Source organism: Drosophila navojoa, chromosome 5 (genome assembly GCF_054131105.1).
Source record: "Drosophila navojoa isolate 15081-1374.11 chromosome 5, UAZ_NAV_1.0, whole genome shotgun sequence".
Classification (NCBI taxonomy): Eukaryota; Metazoa; Arthropoda; class Insecta; order Diptera; family Drosophilidae; genus Drosophila; species Drosophila navojoa.
In genome coordinates, this window is record NC_142893.1 from 12,343,879 (window position 1) to 12,370,000 (window position 26,122).

General features: G+C 41.2%; 1 protein-coding gene across 2 annotated transcripts in view; it reads left to right on the forward strand.

The window, feature by feature from the left end:
* Sema2b (Semaphorin 2b) overlaps positions 1 to 26,122 on the forward strand; it is a 62,679-nt gene that overhangs the window by 10,634 nt on the left and 25,923 nt on the right. For both annotated transcript variants that reach the window (XR_016196956.1, XM_018105981.3), the window contains exon 2: positions 8,617 to 9,289. Coding sequence is in view for 1 of the 2 variants with exons in the window: in XM_018105981.3 (XP_017961470.1) it covers positions 9,115 to 9,289 (175 nt within the window). In the remaining variant the exon portion in view is untranslated. The remainder of the gene's footprint in view (positions 1 to 8,616; positions 9,290 to 26,122) is intronic.

Sequence of the window (26,122 nt, forward strand, 5' to 3'; positions counted from 1 at the left end):
GCCAACAAATTTATTTAAAAAGGATTATCAGCAGCTAAGCGCCATGCTGGCACACTTCAAACGAAATGCGCCACGCCCCTGTCGGCAGAGCCGCCCACCACGCCCCACGTTGTACGTGTAAAAATTGTGCACATGCATAAAAAACACAAACACAGAAACATGTATATGAAAAGCAAAACAAAAATGTAAGCATTGATGGCATATGCAAATTTCAATGTCAAATTGATGCCACAAATATATACATATGTATGTATATGTATTTATATCTATGCATGTGTGTATACACATGTATAGAGAATTTGACATTCAATTTTGTTTGACACAAATTGTGTAGCTGGGGCCAAGGAGGCTGCGGGATATTCCGAAGGCCAAGTGCCTTTATTTGCCAATATAGTGAGTGGGTTAACCTTAGCTATTTGCACATGGAATTGCCTTTGATGTTGCGAGGGGAGTTGCCAGGCAGCAGGCTGGGCCAGGGGCTGCCAGAGGGGGCTGTCTGAGTAGTTGCTGTTAATTACAATTGTTTTGCGTTTATTGAATTTGGGCGGAAATTAATTAGATAAGCGGACAAGATATGCAGCTGCTTTACTGTTGATATTTCTGATATATGGATATATGCTGAAGTGAGTTTGTTTTGATGTACAGATTCTCCTCTTTATAAAGGAAATATACAAATTATTGTATTGTGATTTAGTAATTGCAATCGTCGATATATGTTAAATAAATAAATAAAAAAATAAAGTCAAAGCTTAGCATATGTAAGAAAAATTATTCTGGCAGAGCAATAATAAAAGAAATCAATCTCTTAGCTAAGAAAATATCTAAAAAATCATACTTTATATTTTCTTGCATTGTTTCTGCTTTATTTGTCTTTAACATTTTAAGCAATCATATAAAAGTTTTTATATAAATTTTTTATATAATTATTTTTAACAGAGCTTAGCTTTTGCTGAGTTAGATCTATTATCTTGCCTATTTAGCAGTCATTCATACATTTTCCACTCGCAATTTTGCCCACATTGACCCTTTGACCTAAGCCAAATTCAAATGACGTCAGCAGCAAAACAGTTAAATAACATATTTAGCTCGATTATTTATTTATACTCGTGCTTATATTCAAGGCAATAAACGTGTTAATTAATAATGCCAACATAAAAATAAATGGCGTATATATAAATAATTTAAGCAAATAAAATAACAAAATGCAAAATACTTTCAACTCAATGAAATTCGATTCCCTTAATGGGGACTCGCTGCCAAGTTAAATGAGAAACTTGACTCGAAATATATATATATATATATATACATTTTGTTTTTGTTTTTATTTGATTATGTTGAGCTAGGGGCAAGGGACATGTTCTTGACAGTCGCCGCCAACGCCCTGTCAGCCCACCCGGCCAAGTCTCTTGGCATTTTTGATACCCTGTTTCTCAAATTTAACTCAAAATTACAAATTTTCAGGCCGTTCTATATGTATGTATAGTGAGGCGTGAGAAATTCAATTTGCTGGCATGTCCATCAGCGCAAACCGCGCAAAGTGAACGAGGAGCGAGAAGCGAGAAGCGAGGTTTGAGTTTCACTGTCATTGAATACTTTAAAAGGTTTTTGGCCAGCTACAAAAGTGTCGGGTTGATGTCCATGAATGCCAAGCAGCAGCCGCATTCGGCCCTTGGCAATATTTGTTGGCTAAATTTATATACTAATTGCTTATATTTGAAAGATTTTCACAGTGGCTGCTGCGAGATTTTTGTGCATGTGTGTGTGTGTGTGTGCATGTGCGGAAGTTCACACACGCCTGAACACCATTTCGCTGTAGACATTGACAACGACATGCGTGCTGTCAAACGCACTCCAGGCAACAACTGAAGCTGAAGCTGAAGCTGGGAACTGGAAGCAGAGTCGAGTCCTCGGCATGAAGGAGTTTCTTCAGCTTGCACAAAATTTCAAATTTCCGGACGGTTTCTACCCACGTTCCGCCATGACTTGCAGAGGATTTAGGAAATTGTGTACGCATGTTCCTGGCACTTTGTATGTGTGTGTGTGTGCGTATGTGAACTATTTAGTATTTGAGCATTATTAATGCATGATTTCAAGGCGAACACAAATTTTCAATTTGCACAAACTTTGGCCACACCCCTCATGCCCGCCCCCTCTCCCAAGCCAGGCTTAAAGATTAGAGCATGTTGCATTGGCTATTAGCAACAAATTCCCGTTGGATGATAAACCTTATCGCAGCCAACAATGCACTCCACACACACACACACACACACACACTCGCACACCCTGAGTGCCTGCCATATGCGTTTCCGTGTGCGGTCGCTCGTTTCCGTTCGCATTTCGCTCTGTCCTTTGTCCATCGCCGTGCTGTATCTCGCCGTTGAGCTGCTGCTGTTGTTGTTGTTGTTGTTGTGATGGCTTGTCTGACGTGATAATCCGCAGGAATTAATAAATAAACCATTAACAAATAAACTAGAGTAAATCCCATGCAACATTGCACTGAGTGAGCCGCCCGTCCATGGACTCGGGCGACCCTTATCAGCGGCACACGCCCAACCAGACGTCGCGACGTCCTTGTCGAAGGGTGGCCATGGCCCGCTATGTGCTGGCCGTAGCTCGGTGTGACTTGTCGTTGACTTTCTGCAAACATCAGCAGCAACAATAGCAGCAGCAGGAGCAGGAGCAGGAGTCGCAGCAGCATCGTCGTCGCCCTTGGGGCCAACGCAATCGTTCGCTGATTGTGCACAGTGAAACGTCTGTTAACGTGGATTTACATAGCCTAGCATGCGCGTCGCGCCGTTTCCTTCTATCAGCTGCCTTGCAGTGCACAAAACTCTTATCAAAGATCGCGCAGCGGCTATAAATTTTCTGAATGTTGCATGGCTTACATAATGGATAACCAAATACACACACATACATATATGTATATTTGTGTATTTGTGTGTATGTGTGTGTTGCTCCAAATGACAATTGTGCGTGCTGGCTTGAAGACGTCTCCAATTATTAGTTGATTAAATGGCAGCTCATCAATAAAGTAAGGCCTCGCTTTAGGGGGCTGTTCGCTGGGATCCGTTTAATTAAAGGCCTGTGCGACAGGTATTCCATTTAAATATTTAAAATATGCTATGGAACGCACTGCTGTGGCTGGTCATTGCCAATGCCATTGCCATTGCCATTGCCAGTGCTACTGCCACGCCCATTGCCATTGCCTTTGACTTTGCTGGTGACACTGACACGGCGCGGCGGAGGCAACAACAATGACATTAATGACAGTGACGAGTGGCCGTGCGCCTACGCGCACGCACATGCATTGAATGCAAACAAGCAAACAAACAAATGAAATGAACGCAGGACACAAACATGCACACACACGCACACACTCACACACACTCACACTCATAAGCAATCAAATGCCGGGGGCAATGCAAAATGGAGCAGGCGGCTTAGCTAAGTGCGCCTGCATGTATTCGTGTGTCTGTGTGTGTGTGTGTGTGTGTGTGTGAGCCATGCACTTGCTAACACTCACACCTAGACGCACTCACGTACGCATGCAGCATGCAGCAGGCAGATTAACAAACACCAACACAGACAAACGTCAACAAATGGCGCCTGATTGCATGGAAAGACAGGAACAGCGGCAGGAGCAGGAGCAGGAGCAGCAGCAGGAGCAGCGGCGGCAGCAGCAGCAGCAGCGCATAAAAAATGTGTTTCAGTTGAGCTTAACTGACTGCTTAATGCTCGTGCAGGCCTCTTGTTCTATCAAAATATATATTTTATATCTGAGTATGATAAATATGAAGTTAGACTCCTAATTCTAAATTAAATATGTATGTAGTATGACTAGCTTCAATACTGTTGATCAGCCACGCCTCTAAATAGCATATACATGCATATATACGTATATGCATTTTTATACTACAAAATATTTCTATCTCTGCATTTTATATGCATCAGCATATATAGATATAATTTAAAGCCTCTAGCTTCGATAGGCCTGTCAAAAGCCCAATATGCCTCTTCACCCAAACTGAACGAGTATTAAACGAAAAAAATGAAATAAAAATAGAAATGAAACAACAATCAGTTTGTCTGCGTGTTTGCTTTGCTAGTCTGTCTGATTGTCCTGCCCGTTTCTCTGTCTGTCTGTCTGTCTGTCTGCCCGCCTGTTTCTGTCCATCCGTCTGTCCGTCTGTCTGTTTCGCTGGCTGAGCTGTGCGACGAACATTCAACATTTTGCCGCCATTAAAATCAAATTGCGCTTTCGTGCACGTTCCTGTGCGGCATAACCAAGCAGCCAAAGGAGCCAAAGCCGCGTCCTGCCGTTTGCCATTCGCCAATTTCGACTATTTCAGCATTTTTTATGATTAATAAAAGCAAATGTAAATAGTACCGAAATAAGAAAGAAAAAAAAACAGCCAGCAAACGAAATGAAAGCGAAATGTGCGCCCTTCGCTGCTGCTGCTCCTGCGCCCACTCCTGCTGCTGCTGCTGCTGGTGCTGCACTTCGTTCCAGCTCGACCTTCACACGCTCACTGCAGGGTGGCTCGAATTTGCAGTTGGCTGGCAACCACCCAGGTACACTCACTCCACTCAGCACACACTCACCCACCTCTCCCTCCTCCGCCCACTCCTCTAGCAGCAGCCAGCAGTCGTGCAGCACTTTCGTTTAATTTCTATTAGCGCTGCCGCGCCGCTTGTCATTGCTGTGGCACGCGGCGCAGGTTGCTGAGGTTACCAAAATGAGGGTGGTGGGCACAGCCGAGGGGCGGGCTGCAGGAGTGGTGCATGCCTGCCTGACTGCCTGATGATTGTTTGTATTTCTCATGGCACTCGATGTCAGTCAAAATCGTTTCCATTTGCCCAATGCGTCTGGCTTCACGACTGACAATTTCCAGCCAGCCAGCAACATCGAAAATGTTTTTAACGGACTAGAAAAAAAGCCAATAACCAAATTAGAGATGTGAGCGTGTGAACAGCATTGTGTTTAGTTTGAGTAGTTGGATATAAGCTGAAGATTTGTTTACTATATAGAGTGTAGAGTTTCGAGGGGCTGAATTGTCTATCTGAAAAATACATATACAGTATATTCCGTACTCTCTCTGTTATGCTTTCTCTATTATACTCTATCGAGATCAGCTCATATTTTTATGAAATCTTTCCTTTATATTCCCATATACATCCCAAGTAAACAACATCATAGGAATACTAGCTCCTCCTTCTCAAAAGTGTTCTCTGTTATACAATCTGTTCTACAAATATCGGTTCTCGAATATATATTCACATATATATTCCAACTGAACCCATCTCTAATCATCTCTAGTTCTTCTTGCTGCCCTTGCTGAAGCTTTCGTCGCCGAAAAGTATGCAGGATTTTTTGTTCGCTCCTAATTTCCTGATTACCCTCAGCGCTGGGTGGGCAGCTCAGCTGAGAGCCATGCCAGCCGTGCGCAGCCCCACAGTCGAGGCCAACGCCAGCGTCAGTTGCCACTCATTTCGTTTTGTTTGTTGTTTGTTTTACAACGTTTTTAACTTGTTTGCAAGGATTAGGTAAGCAACTCAAACACAACAACGTCAACGTCAACGGCGACTACGACGACGACGACGTCGATGGTGCTGGATGAATAGCAGCCAAATGCAAACTCATAAAAAAGCAGGAGACGAAGCTCGACCTGAACCTGAACCTGGGTATCGTGCACGTCGCTGCGACTCGGGGGCAACCTGCAGCGTTTGGCGTTGCCAACATTAAATGCATCGAATTACATTTTCTATTAACCAGCGCGAGCGCGGGCGTGTGGCTATGGATGCCGCTGAGGCTGAGCAGCAGTATGAGAGAGTGAGAGAGAGAGAGAGAGGGGGAAAAAGAGAGAGAGTGATGGTAGCTGCGGGTGAGCTTGAACCGGTCTGCTGACTTTGACGTTGCAGATATCGCCCGCCTGGAGCAGACCTCGTTTGCTGGTCCCGGGTCGCTGCGGGTCGCTGGCTACTTTGTGGCTGCCTGCTAGCAGGATGTTGTGTGTGTGTGTGTGTGTGCTGCTGCTGCTGTTGTATGTGTGTGTGTGTGGGCGTGCCTTTAGCGAATGTTGCTCGTTTGTTTGCTGTTTGTTTTACAATTCATTTTTTAACGCTTTTTCGCTGTGATTCCTTCGGCTGCCCGTCGCTGACATTGTTGTGCGGCGCCTTGAAACTGCTGCAGTGCCAACAGCCTTGGTCCTGGCCCTGTTTTATGCTGTTGTAGCCGCCTCCTGTACGCCTTTGCCTTGATTGCATAAGTTTTTGTTGCGCTTTGGCTAAGAAGCCGCCGGCTGCACGCGGTCTACTGCCAGTCTGTCTGTCCTGCTGCCGCTGCTGCTGCCGCTCCTGCTCCTGTTTTGTCTGTGTCTATGTGTGTGTGTGTGCTAAAGTTATGAAAAGTTTTGTCATTGTTTTTCCTTTTGCAGTGCTTGCCTTCACGTATTTGCCGGCTCTTTAAGCGCACATTAATCAAAGTTTTTTCCACTGCTGCCCAAAAACTCATTCCGTTTGAGTCCAAGTTTGAGGGCATTTATAAGGCAATTGTTGAGCTTGTTTTTGTGCGCTCCAGTGCACAGGACAGGTGCGGGTGAGCCGCATGCCGCATGCCACACGAATGTGCTGGCTGGCTGGAGCACAGCAAATGTCTGGGCCACTCGTCTTGATGCCACACAAATTAAAGCCTTATGCTTTTCGCTGCTGTCGCACAAAGCAGCCGCAAATTGTCTTAGCCTTTCCAAGGATACACAGAGACAAGAGAGAAGCGAGAGGGAGGGCGACAAAATTGAGAGGGTTAAAAATGCCAATGCACAAAATTTAAGCTGAAATGCAGAAAAGCCAAATGGCAAAACTTTGTTAACTTGCGGTCAGCTGAACAGACAGTTTGTTGTTATTGGACTCCCTCCGTCTGATCTGGATGCCAAAGTCAAGTCCAAGCGCGCCATAAATAGCTAAAGTATGCTGAAACTTGTTGGACTGTCTGATAGTTATTACACTGTAAAAAAATAATGACGACTTTAAAGTGCTTAAAATGATAATATGCATGAATTTTGAATTCTGCATTAAATGCAGACGAAAGGAAAAATGTGAAATGTTTAAGCTTTGATAAACTATATTTGATATAAACATATACAAATTAAATATAAGAAAATAAAAACAATAAATATTAAGAGTGTAAATAATTTCACTATTATTAGAATACAATTTTCGCCAGTAACATTTTTTTAAATTCATATTTAATTTATTTAATTTTATATATATACTTTTATATACTTTATCCCTCTAATAAATTTTATATACTTTTATTCCTCTAATAAATTTATAAAATTTTTTTTTTTGTTATCAGAAAAATAGACAGAGAATATAAATAAATAATATCACATTAAAAATTGATAATATATTCCTATTTTAGCAATTTATTATGCCACATTTATTTTACATACATACATATTTATTGCTTTATTATATTTTTCTACTCCTAAATAAATAAAAATAATTTGGCTCACTTCTAAAATATATTGAATTTCTTAAATCGAAAGCTGTGCTAAATAAATTATATGAAATATATATAAAATTCATTTAGAAGAAAAATTAACTTTGTCAAGTTTCTAAACAACATTTATTTTTATATTTTTATTCTTTTCCAAGTATTTTAATTTCTCGATTGTCTTCATTGAATGTTAACTAAGCAACAATTATAGTTATCGACTAAAAATTCTTTGCACATACTTTTAGAATAAAATTATTTCCAACTTGTACTTCAAGTGTTCAAACACACACGCACACACATACATAGATAGAGTGTTGGAGCAGGAGAGGAGGCTTCTGTTGGCTAGCGTCTAATTGTCTCTGAGTGTCTGCCCTGCAGCTTGGGCCGTCTGCGTGACTGTCTGAGTGACTTATGTCTGGCCTTAAGAGAACCTTTCTGTTGTTTTTTCTGGTCTGTTTTTTTTTACAGCCTACACAAATGCAGCATTGAAAATGTGCTGAAATTTGTAGAAGGCAGCACGCGAAGCCGCAATGCAAACAAAACAGAGAAAAAAAGCATTTAGCTAGAGTCTGGGCACACACACGCACACACACACACACACAGAGTATTTCTACTGCAATTACAAGCATATGCATAAATAATAATGCACGAAAATGCTTTAAGTGCAACTGTGTCTGGCTCCGGTTTGGGCTGGAAGTTAGCGTCTGGGCTGGGCTGGTCTGGGCTGGGCTGCTAACGGTTCCTGTCTGCCATGTCCACCAAACTCCCGGCCTGTCTGCTCGACTGGCAACAGTCTCGTCTCGTCTCTCTGCTGCTGCGGGGGTGTCAGCTGCAGCAGCAGCAGCAGCAGCAGCCGCCGCACTTCAGTCTCAATGTGTCTGCAGTTACCCTTGAAAATGTGTGTGGATTGCATTTGGCGTTGTTATTGTTGTTGAACGCATAGCGTTGCACATTGCACGTTGCACGTTGCACGTTGCAAGCCGAGCGCTGCTCCAAATGAGTTCAATACACTTGGCGCACGGCTCGTAAACATAAACAAAACTGGGAAATATACAGGGATATTTTACGACATGCGCATGCGCAATCACTCACACACTCTCTCTCTCTCTCTCTCTTTACAGGTGTCTGGCATTGCCGAACTGAGCTGAGACCGAGTCGTGCCACAGTTCGTGTCGATTCATCGTCGTCGTCGCTGTCGTCGCTGTCGTCGTGGTGTGTGTTTATTTAACACAGTTCCTCGTGCTTTGGCCACTCAGTTCGTATTCGCAGCTCGTGCCGTGCGTTCGTCCTTCACCCATACACACACATACACACGCACACCCGCATACATACGTCCGCACGCGGAACACGCTCGCATTTGTGATCCGAATCGGAATTCGCGCTCATCGCGTCGAACATGTGAATACATTCAAACAATTCGAATCTAGTCGAGATCAGTCGAAGCTCCCTGGCTCAAATGCTCCACATCGTGTGCTCGCATCGTTTTAGTTGTTGTTGTTGTTGTTGAGCGAGAATACCAGCTGCTGTCTCTGATCTCTGTGTGTGTGTGCGCGCGCGTCTGTGAGGAGGAGGAGTGCCGACGCCTTAGTTGATAGCCATCGAAAGCGAGGACCAGAAAGATGGCCAGGTTGCGGCAGAGCCTGCTCGGCGGCTGGCTGCTCGCGCTTGCCGCCCAAATAATTTATGTGGATTACGCTCGGGCGGATTATGAGAACACTTGGAATTTATATTACGAGCCACCGTGCTGCACGGGCGCCGCAGCAGCTGTTGGCCATCACCTGCGGCATCACAAAGGTAAGCCCATCCCAGTCTACCCATTTGATACACATACAGCGTTACTTCAGCTTTAAGTGAGTGTGTTTTCTTACTGTTAATTTATCTACTGCCAAGTGCGGCGATTCGCTTATCTGTTTCACGCAATCTGGCTAAGCGAAAATTGTTGAGCAGCTAAGCCGTGGCAACAAATCGGGGCACAACAATGGGCGGCCGAAGCGAAAGCAAATCGAAGCCTGGTAAATAAGTCAACAGCTTAGGGCTTGAACAGCCGCCGCGCTTCGGCCAGAACTTTTGGCCAACACAACAGCCGCTTAGCCAGTTCTGTACACATGCACAGGGGTTCGTTCCGTTTGGCTTTCTTTATTTCTTTTCTTCAGAGTTTTCCTCCTTTTTTTTTGGTTTGGTTAAGGAATAATTTTGACTTTAAGCGGATTTGCTATTGTTGTTGGGCGGAGAGGCGCAGCGGCGCAGCGGTCGGGGGTCGTCCCACGTCTGCTGTCGCAGCCATCCATTGATTTGCCATTTCGTTTCACTTCCGCCGTCTGTTATCCTTTCGCCATTTGGCCATTTGGCACCCGATACTCTGGCTTAGCTCGTATTGCTTTTGTTTGGCCATCATTGTTTTATTTCCCCGGCAAGACGCTGGCTGCCTCGCAATCGACTCCAACTTATAGACTCATTCGCGCCCAGCAGCCTGTGTTTCCTCAGCTCTCAGCCCTTGTTGGCTTGGCTCGAGCGAAATTAAAAAGTTTTGCGCAGCTTTTCTTTCTATTTTCCTTCACTCTTTCTTTTTTTTTTTGTTTTTTGTACTTTTGTTTTGTTTGGTTTAATTGCAGGCTCCTGCTCCTGCTACTGCTCCTGCTGCTTCTACTGCTGTCCGACTCGCTGGCATTTCCGCCACTTGAACTGCCTTTGCGCAGCTTTTTGTTGTTTGCTATTAGTGTTTAATTAGTTTTCAAGTGCTGTTTTTATAGACTTAAAGTGGGCTTATGCCCAGCCAGATTTGCAGCCCAATAAGCCACTGTGTGTGTGTGCGTGTGTGTGTCTGTGTGTGGCCCACATTTGACTGCTGAATAATTAAAAGTCATTTAGGTAAATCAAACATGAGCATTACACAGAGGTGCATCAAAAATGCAGCTCGCATTAAGTAATCCGCTTTAATTTACCCACACACACACACACACACACACACACACGCACACACAATAAACACTGCCCGCCAGCCATCCACCATTCGCTTACAGTGCGCTGCAAAAGTTTGCTGCAGCTGCTTTGTCGCTTAGTTCATTTGCCGTGCAGTAAATAAAAAAGTTGTGCGCGCCAAAAACTTTTTAATTTTTATGTTAACACTCATGTGGCATTATGACAGTTGCGGCATGTTTGGTGCCACACACACACACACACACACCCACACACACGATGATTTTTTTCCGCTGACCATCTAGTTGCAGCTCCTCCGCGCCCTGCTCTAACATAATTGCAGTTATTCTCGCTCGCAGCTGTGTTTCCAGCGCTCTGGGGCCTCGTTGTTGGCACAGCGCAATAGCAAAATATGTTGCAAAATATTTAATTCAAATTATGAACTATAACTGCATTCATATTCCCATTTATATGCAACGCTCTCTGTTTGCCAAATTAATGCGGTTTAATTGCATGTTGTGTGCTCCTCATATTTATTTATCTACATTTGGGATGTTAGAGAGGAATCTGTTGGGTGACCTTGGTGGGAGTAAATAAAAATTAAAAATAAATAAATAAAAAATATTAGAAAAAGTAAAAATGTAAATAAAATAAAACTAAAATAAAATATTTGTATAAAATACAAATAAAAAATTACTTTAGAAAATTCATAAATATTTATATAAATAATAATAATAATATTAATAATAATAATTATAATAATATTAATAGTATATTATAAATTTTTGAATATTTAATTTTAATAATATAAAATAAATTTAAAGTTTAATATTCAAAAATAATTAACATATATTTAATAAATATTTGTTGTATATAAAATCATATTTATAAATATATATAAAAACTGAACATTATTTTAGACAACGTTAATTAATTTATATTCATTAAATACTTGTAAATATTTAGAATTTAATTTAATGAATTATATTAGGCTAGCCATATGGATTGCATCAAGCTGAGAGTGCTGTGTGTATAAGTTCTTCGTGACGCAAGCATCGGCTCACCTATTTAACTCTTTAGAATTGTCTTCGGTTGCTTCTCATTTCAACGAACGTAGTAAACGAAGTGAAGCAGTGAGCTTGATCTGACTCTCTTCCTCTTGCTCAGCCTCTCTATGTCAAATGGCAGCATTTGATTGGCGCCTGTCGGGAGTGAGTGGGCATGTGTGTGTGTGTTGGTGTGTGTTAATGTATGTGTATATTGATACGCTTACGATCATCGGCATTCAAACAGCGCTGGGTCAGTCAGTCTTGAGCAGCAGCTCGTGGAGTAAAGTCGAGCATAGAAGACCTAGGAAAATAAACTACAGAAAATATAGAATAACATAAATATCATATTTGCTGCCAACTAGGTATTTTATATTTTATATATTAACAATGTATATAAATAATATAATATTTTTATAATGTATATAAATTTATAAATAATATACTTTTGAATTAAATATATTTATAAAGTTACTTTTTATTTATTATATTTTTTTATATTTATATATATTATATTTATTTATTATATATTTTTATATATTTTTGCATTCTTTGAATCAATGTATAATCATGTACATAAACATGTATGTAAATGTAGATTCTATAATATATTTATTTAAAATTTAATTGAAATGGTATTAGATCATTTTTTCGTGAGGCATTTGTCTGGCAGACAGACTCAAGTTCATTGATTTATTTTCAATCAATTATAATAAGGTATCAGCCTACTAAAGCAAAGCAGTTAGCTATTCCCGAGAATCTCCCTTATCTATATCCACAACAGACTGACCCACGCTTCACAGAATTAAATTTTTTAGGCCGACAAATATTTGTACTTTTGTTTAATATATATTAAAAAAAATTATCCAAGTTCCGAGAATGGCCAAACATAATTAATTTGCATGCCCTTAAACAAAATTGAGCTATGGAATTAGTTTAAAGAATATTTTGCTAAATATATTTAATAATATTATATTAATATTAAGAGTTGAGCTTTTTAAAGCATTTGCGTTCCTCTTATGAAATCTAATGGAATTCTCTATTATGAGCACTTAATCCCTGAAACTGTTTGTGCAATGCATTAACGATTTAGCCCGCTCAAAGAGCCGGGTGCAAAGACCTTATCGAAACCGAGCAAACCGCAGCCATTTAAACAATTAATGCAATCAAATCAAAGACAAAGCGCCATCATTTCAAGGTGGTTTTTGTGGGCGCGGACGTTATGTAAACAGAGGCGTAGGCGACCGGGGGAGGGGTGGCCGGGTCTAACCCTTTGCCTTGGCCAGCATAAAGGAAAGCGGCGACGGTACAAATTTTAAGCACCAAAGTTTTTGCCGAGACCCGCAAAAGGAGTAAAAACAACACGAAACTTAATAAAGGTATGCAATGGCTAAAGTAAGCAACAAAAAACGAAAAAATGGGGGAGGAAAAACCAAAATAAAAATAAAAATAAAAAAAACCGAGAAAAAAAGTAAAGGCGAATAGCGAAAGCAAAGTAGAAAGTAGCATATCAGATGTTTGTGTTGTTAATTAAAGAAAAACAAGCAAAAGTTTAATGGCGAATATTAGCAGGAGTTGCCCCGCCTGCCCGCTGGCCATGGCTGGCAGACCAAATGCCAGGCCAAACTTGCGGCCGTTGCGTAAATAGAAAAAAGCTCAAAATACAACAACAACAACAAACTGGCAAGAAGAGAAAATGCTGCCGAAAAAGGGTGTAAAAATACACAAAAAATAAAATAAAAAGAAGAAGAGAAAAAGAGCAAAATAGAAAAAAAAACTTGCCTCATTTCGGGCACGCACGCAAGCCCAAAAGAAATAATAAAAAGCGAAGAGCAGGGCAAGAAAATGAAAACTGCGCACAAATGTTTTGCCTGTAAACTTAAAGAATTTGGGGCATTTAGCGCTGCCCACTTTACAAGGGCCAACAAAGCGCCCAAAACTTTGGCCAACAAACTTCGGCGCCAGGTAACTAACTATGTGGGCAGACCAACAGCGACTAGCCGGCTAATTTACCCGGCCAACGACGACTCGGCTCTGGCCTCACAATTAAGCAGGAATATTTCGTTTCTAGTCGGGGCAGCAGCTGAAATTCATCGGCAATTGAATTGATGGAGCCCTGCCAAACTGAGCCCTGGCCCCAGCCGCAGCATCAATTATTATGGCATAATAAAGTTGATGTGCGGAAAAACAATTTCAGGGCAAAGCCAAGGCAGAATGCTAACACACACACACACACGCACGTGAAGCCCACATCAAAATCAACAACAACACGAAACGACAAATAATCTCGAGTCAGGTATTTGCTGATGTGCCCACACACACACACACACACATGGAGGGAATTTATGGGCTGCGCCTTAAAGTAGGCAACAGAAATTTAACAAAAGCTGACAAATTGTCACACGATGACGACGGACGGCGCACATGAAAAATCAATACAAACAGAGCCGGGCCTGGCCTGTTGCTCATTTTTATGAGATTTAGCCAAAAATAGCCTGGTGTAAGCGCTTTGGCTTGCTCGACACGCCCCAAATTCGGTTAAAGCCATAATTTACAGCATTGTTGACCCAAATTCTGTAGGGTATCAGCTGCGTGGCGCTTAACAAGTTCATTAGGCAGCTGCAGCTGTAGTTGGAGCTGTGGCTGTAGATGCAGCTGCCTCTGCTGCTGCTGCTGCTGCCTTTGCCTCTGCACTCGGCGTTCGGCAAGTGGCAAATGCCATAATTCAACTTATGTCTCAACGTTTTGGCCAAACAGTCGAAAGCCACAAGTACAAATGCTTGTCAGCTCCACACACACACACACACACACACACACACACATAGACAGAGGCGCGTAGTACCACAGATGCGTTGGCCGCAAAATGTAATATATCTTCATACAGACACACACACACATATGCATACACACACACGTACTTGTGTATGCTGCTTAGCATCACATGTGGCATATATTTTGGTGCACCGCAGCGCTTGTAATACATACTCTTACGCCATCTCTCTCTCTCTCTCTCTCTCTCTCTCTCTCTCTCACTCACTCTGATGTGTGTGTTTGCATGTATTGACACCTACTAACAAAACAGCAGGCGTCCTGGGCTTGTCGCCGCGCATTTGAAGGCGGCTCCACTTAATGACTACAAATTAATTAAACCAAAAATGTTTCAGCCACTAAATTTTATTATGCACGTTTTTTGAGCAGTGTATTTGAGGCTTGTTATTTGTGTGTGTGTGTGTGTGTGTGTGTGTGTGTGTACGTGTGCTGTATAGTGTAATCTGAGATCTGCTGACAGACTGAAACTGTCAGCTTGGCAGAAGAAGAGCAAAGGAATTATTCACTGTGGAGCTTAAATAGTGGAAGCTCAACAAAGGGGAGAGAGCGAGACAGAGAGAGAGAGAGAGGCCACTGATATATATTCTAAGCCTACAAATGAGATATATAGAAGCTATTTAGACATGTATATACTACTAAAAACTAAATATTTTAGTTAAGGAGAGAATACTTTATTTATTTACTATAATGACTCTATATAAGATATATAATTATTTAATTTTTACACACAAATGTATAAAATATTTATGGTTGACTGTTCAAGCTGATAGGTATATGTAATTAGACTAGATATATGTGGAGAATATATTTTCATTACTTACTTTAAGGAATATATATATGTTAAATATAATTATTTAATTTTTACCCACATGCAAGATAAATAAAATATTTATCGCTGGCTGTTATGTATGTATATGTAATTAGACTATATATATTTTTAGAATATATTTTCATTATTTACTTTAAGGAATGTATAAGTATATATATATATAGTAAATATAATTATTTAATTTTTACACGCATGCAATATAAATAAAATATTTATCGCTGGCTGTTGAAGCTGCGCAGCTTCTCAACTCTTTAAATTGCGGTTGAGCTGCAATTTGAATGCAAACTTATTGAAATTCTTAATTTATATATGCATGCATGCGGTTGGCACTTAAGCTGGGCGCGCACCTATTAAAAATAATGCAATATATTGTTCATTTATTTATTTAATTTATTTTAAACACATGTCGCTTGATTTAATTAACTGAACACGGCCGTTGCGGCCAGGGCGAGGCTATGCTGACACACAGGACTGCCAAGAGCGACAGCATGAGTGTGTATGAGTGTGTGCGCGTGTGTGTGTGTGTGTGTGTGTGTGTGTGTGTGTGTGTGTGTGTGTGTGTGTGTGTGTGTGTGTGTGTGTGTGTGTGTGTGTGTGTGTGTGTGTGTGTGTGTGTGTGTGTATTTTTAATTAAATATTGAACATGCATACATGCATGGGCATTAAATAGTTTATCGAGGCAAACAACTTAAAGCTTTAAGGATAAGCGATAAACTGCTTTAAAGCAGTTAGCCAAGTAAATAACACTTCAGATTAGCTATTAGCAATGGCTAACAGGCACACACACACACGTACACCTCACTTATTTACACTTAATTCAATTATCTGTTAATATTTGACCACACATATCATGGCCAAAGGCAATTCCAGCTAGCTCTAGTTGCTCGAGTTATGGCAGCAGCTGCTCGGCTCGGCTGGCTCTAACTGTTGCCAGTAATGGCATAAAACACGCCAACAATTGACCCCGCGCTAATCCGGGTGGTTGCAAAGTCACTCAAAATGCTCTCGAGCCGGGGGTGGGGGCGGGGGCGGGGTCAGGCAGTCACATAAATAAATACTTTCGGCAAGCCACCCTCGCCCCACTCGCTGAACTTGTCCATTGTGAATGCATGGACGTCAAACTATTTTGACCATAAGCCATAAGCCAGCGACTGAGTCTAGGGTTGAACTTGGCCTTTTCGGGTGGGTAATTCCAAGCATATTGCAAAAGTTAAATTGGTTTATTGTCAGTCGTGGAATTTTTTGCTGGCCTTCCTCTCCGAATAATTGCATTAAGTGCAGCCGGGCTGCTGGCCAAGTCTGGTCATGCATAGAAATGAACAGCTAAACAGCTCGCATATGTGGGCCACAATATTAACACATCATTTAAGCGACACACAATGCCAGCCCTTAACAAAGCAATCAAACACAAGACTCTAGCTAAATATATGTATATATACATACATACATACATACATACATGTCTGTGCTTCAATATAAACAAACAAGCGAACCAATTTCTAATTATTGCTCGCCTATTCAAGAATTTCTAGCTCTCTCTGTGTGTGAGTGTGTCTGTGTGTGTGTGTGTGTTCATATAACGAAACGCCTTCAAAGGATCAAGCGTATAAAATCGATTGACCCGTTTCCAAATAGATAGCGATAAACGTATACACATATGTACATACATATGTGCCATCCCTCCTCTCGGGCAACAACAATAGCGAGTCGCAGACAAAAGGCCGGCACGCTCAATAATATTATTAAATAATAAATGAAAGGTGGGCGGTGGGCGGTGGGCGGTGCGAGATGGCGACGGCTGCGACTGCTTGGTATGCGAAGTCATTTATTATAAATAATAAACGTGAAACAAAAGGATCTGCTACGCACCCACACACACACACACACAGCATTCCACACACACACACACACAGAGGTAGGCATGCATGCGTTCACACATACTATAAATAAAGAGGCATAAATGCAAAAGGGCAGACAGCAAACGAAGCTAACAGAGTTATGACCACAAACTTCATAAGCAAACGAGGCGTTGTCAAGCTGCAGCCATGCTTCAGGCGACAGCTACATATTACGTATACGCAGCGTGATGGCACGAATATGCAGCAAAAAAAAAAAACAAAGGAAAAGGCAAAAAATGACACGCAAACAGCCGAAATCAATGCCAGAATTATGCACTCGATTTATGGTTTAATTTATATGACAGCACAAGTCAACAGAGTGGGAGAGTGAGAGAGAGGGAGAGAGGGAGAGATAGAGAGGGAAGAAAGTGAGGCAGCGACGAGGCAGGCACGAGATCGTGGAAATACCCTGTATAAAGAGAGAAGAGTTGTATAGACTATAATTGAAAGGCTGAAGGAAGTTGAATTATCTTTTGCTTTAGAAGATGAAAAATTGAATAAATGTATAGAGAAAATAGTAATAAAATCTCAATGTCTTTATTTTAATGTCATACATAAATATAGATAATAAATAAATTATTCAGACATTTACATAATAAACATAAATTCATCTCTGATGATGATTCATTAATAATTTTATTTATTTATTTATTATTATTTTTTTTTTGAATTCATTTATTGCGGCTTCTGGACTCGACTCTATAGCGCAGTCATCGTTAAACCTTAACCTATTTTTTTTTTTTACACTATTTACAATAATTTTATTTATACTTAAAGGTTTTGCTTAATATAAATTTGATTGAAAATTCATATTTTTAATTTATATAAGTGGAAGACAAAATGTAAATTATTGTAAAAATATATTGTATAATATCAAAATGTAATAAAGAAATGGAAACTCCACTCATTATTAGGCCACAGAACTTGTTTGACAAGTCCATATAAATTGTCGAGCATAAAAAGTATTCTACGGAGATCGCAGAGTTCTTAAAAGTTTCTGCTTGGACCAACTTAAGCTCACATAATTATGCTTAAATCCCACATACCTTCTCGAGCCTATATATACACTCATCTCTCTCATTTTCTCTCACTCTTCCACTCTCTCCCTCTCTCTCACTCCCTTGCACTTGAAGTAAATCATCAAACAACCTTGATGCCTGCAAATGTTTACAAGGTATTTCTGTTTGAGCAATTCAGACACGGAATTGTTCCACAAATGAAGACACAAAGCAAGTGCAATAAAATGCCAACAGCCTGGCATATTATGCCATATTCATCCAGAGTGAATGTCAGGCCGAAGCACAGGCCACAGCACGGAAGACACGTGTCTAATGTGCGACTCGTTTAAAATATATCAGCGAAAATAATAAAAGCACAAATTCGAGTACATTTCGTATGTCAAATGTGGTCGAATATATGTATGTATGTACATATGTATATGAAAATATAAATCTCGGCGAGCATTTTGCATGCGGCTTGGCGATGCTTAAATTATGCGTGGAGCATAAAAGCCGCATGTGGAACATGTGGTGGTTGGGCGCATTAAATTGCAATTGCGCTCAAAAGTATGCAATAAAAATTTGCTAATGCGCGCAGCCAGCGCACGACTTGTGTATGTGTGTGTGTGTGTGTGTGTGTGTGATGGGAGGGTGGCTGTATGTGGTTGTGTGTGTGGGGGCATGACTAACACACACACACACATACAATTGCACATAAAACCGCCAATTTAAAAATGAAAACTGCCGGCCATGCGGCACTTGGTCTGGGCAGGGCAGGGCAGGGCATGGCTGAGCAGGGGTCGGGAGGTGGATTGGGCGCCCTCGCTCGACACGCTCTGTTGCCGCATAATTCTCTTCTTGTTTTTTTTTTTCGTTACCGCTCAATTTCTGCTGGGCTGCGGCATGGTCGTAGCTGTAGCCACGGCAATTGCCACACACACACACACACACACACACATATGGCGCAGGCAGCTGGCGAAACAAAAGTGAAATTTAGCGGCTGCAATTACCGCGCAATTTCGGCCAAATTTCCTTTTGCTGTTACTCTGTGTTACTGTGTGTGTGTGTGCGTGTGTGTGTGAGTGTGCAATTTGCCACACTTATGCCGCATGTGGACGCCAAGGGGGTAGCTTGCCAAAAATATAAAGTCTAAAGCATAGTATTGCTTGCCGCAAACAACAGCCCGGCTAGCAATCATAAAAGGTAAACACATAAAGCCCAAGGGGAAGTGCGCTAATTTGAGGGGTGTACGACCCCAAGCGGCGACGGAGCGCTGACGCCTGCAAGTATGCAATGTGTGCTTTGAAATTTAAATTCTCTGCCATAAATAAATGCTGAGGTGTTGCACAAGTGCCCGCCGGAGACCGAGACGGATACAGAGACGGGGCCCTTGGCCAGAAAGGGGCGCTTGTCTTTTCAATTCAGCCGCAAGACGTCGCCGACGGGACGGAACGACATTGGCTCACTGTCTGCTGCGGCTGCCCTCAACATTGCCCACAAAGCTCAGCCGGCGCTCTAGCTGTAGCTGTATCTGTAACTGTATCTGTATCTGTGCACCGTCTACGGTCAACTGCAAGTCGTCGCGTCGCGTCGCGTCGCTTTGGCTTAGCCCTAATTTATGCACCCTTCGTGGAGTCGGGAAAAACCTGCTGCGTCTAGTTATGGCATTGCATGTGGGCACCCTTTGTGTTTGTTGTTTTCTTTTCTTTATTTCCATTTTTTTTTTCTCTTTCTCATATTTATTTTTGCTTGGTTTTGCAGCTTTGCTTTTGCCCCATGTTAGTTTAGTTTTTTCTCTCATTTTTTTCTGGTTTATGTTTACCCAATTGAGGTGAAACGGAAATGAGCTGCCGGAAATACCTGACGGCGTGTACATATGTAGCCATGTATATATGTCTCTCTGTATTAGTGGATGTGCGTGTGTGTGTGTGTGTGTGTGCAGCATAGTTATGTGTGTCTGCCCGCAGGATTAACGGCCTCACTTTAATGGCCGCCTTGTAATTTAAAACAATTTAGGCCACGCGTCGCTGAAACTAAATTGGCTGAGCGTGAGCTGCTGCCAAGGAAGCTGCTGCTGCTGCTGCTGCTGCTGCTGCCGCGGCAACGGCTGCTGCTCAACGACAGTCGATTCAAGTTAACCACAAAAATGTAGTAAATCTTTAAGTTGTCTGCCAGCTATGGGCGACTGTCGCTGGCCGAACAACATTTGTCATACGACGACAGCACGCACACGGCTGACGCTCAAGTTTTGCCTTTGCCAAAATACATATAAAACATTTGTTTGAATCGGGCATTAGAGATGGCAGCCAGAGCGAGACTTTGACAGAGCTCAAATGCTGCTTGTATTAGGGAGTAGAAGAAAAAAGGAATAACAATAAATTATTGATAGAAAATATGTAACTATAAATATAGCTTATAATAATTGTGAGGCTGAGCTAGCAAACTATGATCTCACTTTAGAGAGAGTATAAAAAAAATAATAATCAAATAATTGTAACGATTATCTCACTATTGAGAAACAAAAGCAGTAGAGGTATCTATACATATAATAATTATGTTTATTAATATTAATATTATAATTTTGTTTTGATTTTAATTTTAATAGTAAGAGTACAAAATAATATCTAATTTTTGTAGTAATATATTTTATACCATGGTGGTGCATCATAATTTATCATGAACTAAGTTTTATTTATTTTTATATAATGTATGTATGTAAAATAATAATATAATTTATATATTAAATTTTATTTTTATTATTTTTTTAATAATAATTTATTTAATATTATTAATGTACAATATCTAAATCAAAATATTATTTAATATTCTTTATTCCTATTTTACGCACTCTATATCCATCTTCTTCTAACATTCATCTCCTCTAAATGCTGCCCAAGTTTGTTTTCCATCAGCTCAATGCTTGAGTCGTTCGTGACTGTCGACTGTAGCTCCGATTGTTATAGCGCATCCCTGGTGGCCAGTCGTCGGCAGATATTTGATCGAGGTGCAAAGTTATGCGCATACCTGGAAGTGAAACAAGAGCCCAGCGGGCTGTGTGTAGGTGCGTGGGTGTGTGAGTGTGTGGGTGGGTGGGTGATGGGGCGACGCGCGTTGCGTGCGTGCTGCAAGACGTTAGCATACTTTCAGGTGTAAATACATGTAGGCTGCTTCAAAAGTAGGCAACAAAGCCGCAGCCCAGTCAGTCACACACACGCACACACACACACACACACATATGCAGTGAGTAAAGTTGCCTTTTGTCACGAAATAGATACGCCTTTGTGTGTGGCAATTCGTTTGGTGGCGCGTCTTGTGCTAGTTCGTTTTGGCAGGCGCACAAGCACCAAAAGGATAATCAAGTCGAAAAGAAGCAAACGTGTTGAAAATTAAGAAAATAACAGGCTAGCTACCAGCCAACCACCCAGCCAGCCAACCACCCAACCACCTAAACCACCCATCACACGCGACCTGCTGCCAATCAACGCCGCTTGGCACGATAGCGCCAGCAGCGTTTGTTGTTGCTGCTCTCGTGGCTTCACAAGGATTGCTGACAACGCAACGAGAGAGAGAGCTAGAGTGAGAGAGACGGCATACCTTTCTGCAGTTGACACAAAAGGTGTGTCCTGAAATAAGCATATTATTATGTGCTGTGCTTCATGCCAGCTCTTATGAAGGTGACAAAAGGACAAAAATGGCCAAATCTAATGAGTAAACGAAGAGCCCAGACAAGTTTTACGCCTGGCGAGCAAACAAGCTAGATGATTTATGGTCGCATAGGGTAAAGCCCTGACACACACACACACACACACACACACACAGGCAGCATATAATAAAAACTCCAAATATTATTATAAATAAGGCGCCTCTAAAGAAAATCATTTGCTGGCACACCTTGCGCCCGTCCGCCGTCTTTTATGATGATTATGTTTTTTTCTATCAACTTTTTTATGATTTTTTTGTGAAATAAATCAGACAACATGCAACATGGCCACAAAATAGGTAACAGGCAATGCAATCCCACAAAAGTCTCAAAATGCATGGCAAATGTGATGAGCTCTGAGAGTTCGCAATCTGTGATGTCTTTTGTTGGCAGCCATCAGGCATTTGCGCTAATTAGATCAGAACTTCTTAACAAAACGAGCTACAATACATTATATATGTAGTTGTAAACACAGAGAGAGAGAGAGAGAGATGGAGAGAGGGAGCTTCAAGTTGAGTTTCTGTTATCCTTTTAACTTGCACTCGTAACTCGATTTACATTCAAGTAACGCAACTACAATGTGGGTAATTAAAATTGCCAGTTGCTGCCAGACTTGTGTTTACGTTGCCAGCTTGTTTGCCACACTCTCCATCACACGCACACACACACACACACTCGCACACTCGCACACAAGGCAGACAATGTCTTACCTCTTTCAGTTGAGTTACTTTGTTGGCCAGGTGCACGCTTAGCTCCTCCTGCCCGGCCATCATTATGCAGTGCTTCACTGTTACAGTCTTGCCAACTTTAATAATGTGCCTTATTTATGGCTGTTACTGCCGCCTCGTTGCCTCACATCATTCTCGCCCAGCGAAAACAAAAAAAAAAAAAAAATGTGTAGAGAAACAAATAGCAACATAATTTCTGCCGCATAATTGCAACATTAACAGGTTAATGGCTGTCAGCTTACTCACGAAATGTCTTTGCCTATGCCACCAAATGTGGGTTATTATGATGCGCAAATGTGTTATAAACTAAATAAAAGGCTGCCACGGAGCCACAGAGCAATGGCCTGGCCAATGGCCTGGCAAAATAGCTAAGCTATGGCTTATTCAGGCGACTAGAGCAGAGCTAGGCTAGGGTAAGCATAGGGGGTGGAATAACGGGTGAATTTTAGTTTACTTAATAATAATATTAATATTAATATTTTTTTTCATTATTATGAAGTAAAGAACTTTCACTTTATATTTATTTTTTTTATACTTTTACCACATATTTAATTTAATTAAAAATCCCTTTAAATTTACGTTGCATTAAAATTTTCGGCAAGCAAACATGTTAGAAGAAACTTAAGATGAAAAGAGTTATTATAATTATTTGATTATAAAAAATGAATAAAAGTGTAAAATATATACAGCAAATTTTTTTTTAATCATTTTTTTTATAAAAAAAAAAAAATATTAAAAAAAAAAAAAAACATTTCAGCGACGAATTCATTTATTTTTTCGTAATTTGTCAATGAAAATTAGCAGATTTCTGTTCAGCTCCCTTTTAAATAACTTGATCTAGACCAAAGTCAGCTTCATATATTATTTTTTAGTTCATAATGAAATTCAAAACATGAATTAAATAAATTAATATGAATTTAATTGAATTTCACTGCATAAAGAATAAATAATTACATATAATTCCTCTAGAGCTATCCTATAACTATTTCCATTGCATAAGAACTTCAACTTTCACGAATTTATATATTTTTCAATAAAACTATTTATTCATTATTTCATTCCCTACATTACATCATACATATTTCTGATTCATTACACATTCATCTGAAACACTTTGTAAACAAGTAAATGCAATAATCGCTAAACAAGTGTTCCACAGAATTTCCACAAATTGTTAACAACTTTTTGTAGTCTCTTGCTCATCTGGCTGTCGTGCCTTTGACATTTCTGCTGGCTTTCGTAGACATCTGTGCAGATATAATTATGATTTCATGAAACTTTCGAGTTGTGCCTGATTCAATTATTTATGATATTTCATAACGCTAGAGACATCAAATGTATAGCAACCGTTGCCGTAGCAGTAGTTGCTACCCTTAAAGCACTCGGCCCACCCACCCCGGGCCGAATGAAAAAACCAGATGGGCAACGAAAGGAAATACACGCAGTGCAAACATTTTTCCACTTAATTAACATGCTGGCCGCACCACACCGCACCACACCCCGTCGCACCACACCCGCTCAGGGGTTAAACACATTGTTGCAGTTATTAAAGTATGTAACATGCTCAAACTTGTGCTAGAGATAGAGCGGATATTGCTGGGTACACATAGGTGGCACCAACCACCGGGATGTTCATTGACTCGCAGAAGAAGAAGAAGACGAAGACGAAGCCAAATGGCAAATAGAATGCATGCAATGCTAGAACGCAGCTTAAGCGTTCCGAAGGCAACTTTTGCCGCTGCATTAACATTTAAATGAGTTTATCTGAGCAGCTGGCGGCAGGAGAAGGCGGCAGGAGAAGGCAGGCGGCAGGAGACTGGGGGGCAATCAAAGGCGGCAGGAGGCACTCGACTAGTAGCAATGTGGCGCATAAATATTTATAGTCGTCCCGCAAGGGCACTAAAAACACAAAAAAAAAGGCAAACAGCTTGGCTTGGCCCGGCTTGGTCTGGCCAACAGTTTTTAGTGGCAGCACTCGCAGTCCCGAATGACGCCGACTGATTTATGTGCTTTTGAACATTTTTGCGTAATTTAATTAATGACGGAAATAAGCTGCCACAATACGCCAGCCAACGCAGCCGGCTGTCGAGGTAGGCGTGCTGCTGTCTGTGTGTGTGTGTGTGTCTGTATGTATGTGTGCGTTTTAGTGGCCCTGGGCGTGCACTTCATATCACCTGGCAGGGCTGTTGGCGAAGATTAATTAGCGCTTGTAACGCAGCCAAGGTGCGGGGGCAGCTTGTTTAGCCAGCGCCAAAACAAATTGCTGGCAATTGCGCGCCCCTGTGAGTGTGTGAGAGAGAGTGTGTGTGTGAGAGTGTGTGCGTGTGTTAGTGAGTGAGCTTTGGGAAATCAGCGCAAAGTGCGAGGGCCGCTGCAACAATTAAAAAGCAATTTTTTGCGCGTGTGTGTGTGTGTGTGTGTCTGTGTAGGCGTCACTTTACAAACGGCTCGAAAGTATGCTAGGCGAATCGGGGCCAGCTGCAGTGGAACTGCTTTATGTCAATGTCACAAGGCAGCAGCCCCAGTTATGCCAGAGGACTCTGGGCGTCAAGTGGCATGCTGACTGAGAGCTGGCTGGGCTGGCCAACGGAGTGAAAGTGTGGCACTGTTGAGCCGCTTGCAACGACGCCATTTGCCAGCTAAGCAAGCGTTGGCCGGCGCATAGTTTACGGCTAAACACGCAGCTGGCACAATCTGTGCCACAGTTGCTGCTGCTGCCACTGCTGCTGCTCCTCCTCATGCTCCTGCTGCTGCTGCTGCTGGTGAGACAGAGCGCTGCACTGACACATAGCCCCAGGGATATCAAAAAATTTACAACGCTCTTAAAAATTCAAATCACCTCAAAAATATGCAAGAGTCAGCGCCGGTGTGTTGTCTGCCTGCCAGAGCGTGTGTCTCTCTCGCTATCTCTCTCCCTTCCCCCTCTCTCTCTCTCTCTCTTTCTCACTATGCCATTCAGCTTTGCTTACTTTGTATTCGCTTTGGCTCGCTGCTGAAAGAAGCGCTAAATCTAGCCCAACCGCAAATAGTGAGTACATAAATAAGTGCACTGCAAGAAAAAAAGAATAAGTGAAGGAAAACTGCAAACTAAAAGTGCTATAATGTATTATATTATAGTAATATTTCTCCTATAATTGATGGCAAAATATCTCAATAGTAAATAAACAGTAAAATAAATAAAATGAAAAATCTATACTCTTTCCCTCTGGAAAATGTATGATAATATATTATTTGGTATTTTTTATATATTAGTTATTTAATGTCATTAAAAATATTTAGCTTATAAATATCTTTTTTCAATTATTCTGCGTTTTCTTAAATATATAATTAATTAAATTCCGTTACACAGTGCATATAAAACCTTTACCTATGCTCATTTCTCTCAGTGTAGTGTATGTAAATGTGCATGTTTACAGCTGACATAGTACAGACAATCTATGTTTATGTACATACATATATGTGAATGAATACCCTTATGCCCGCATGGCCTGAGTCTGTTACCCTTTCCCTCTCTCTCTATCTCCCTCACTCTATCTCTGTCGTTCGCTCTCTTTCGCTTTGCTTTCGATGCGGCGTATCTTTGCACACGTTTAGTTTTCATAAATTTTCGCTATAAATATTTATGTTCGCGTTTTGAAATATGTAAAATCGGTAATTGGAAAATTTTTATCATGCTTGTGCAT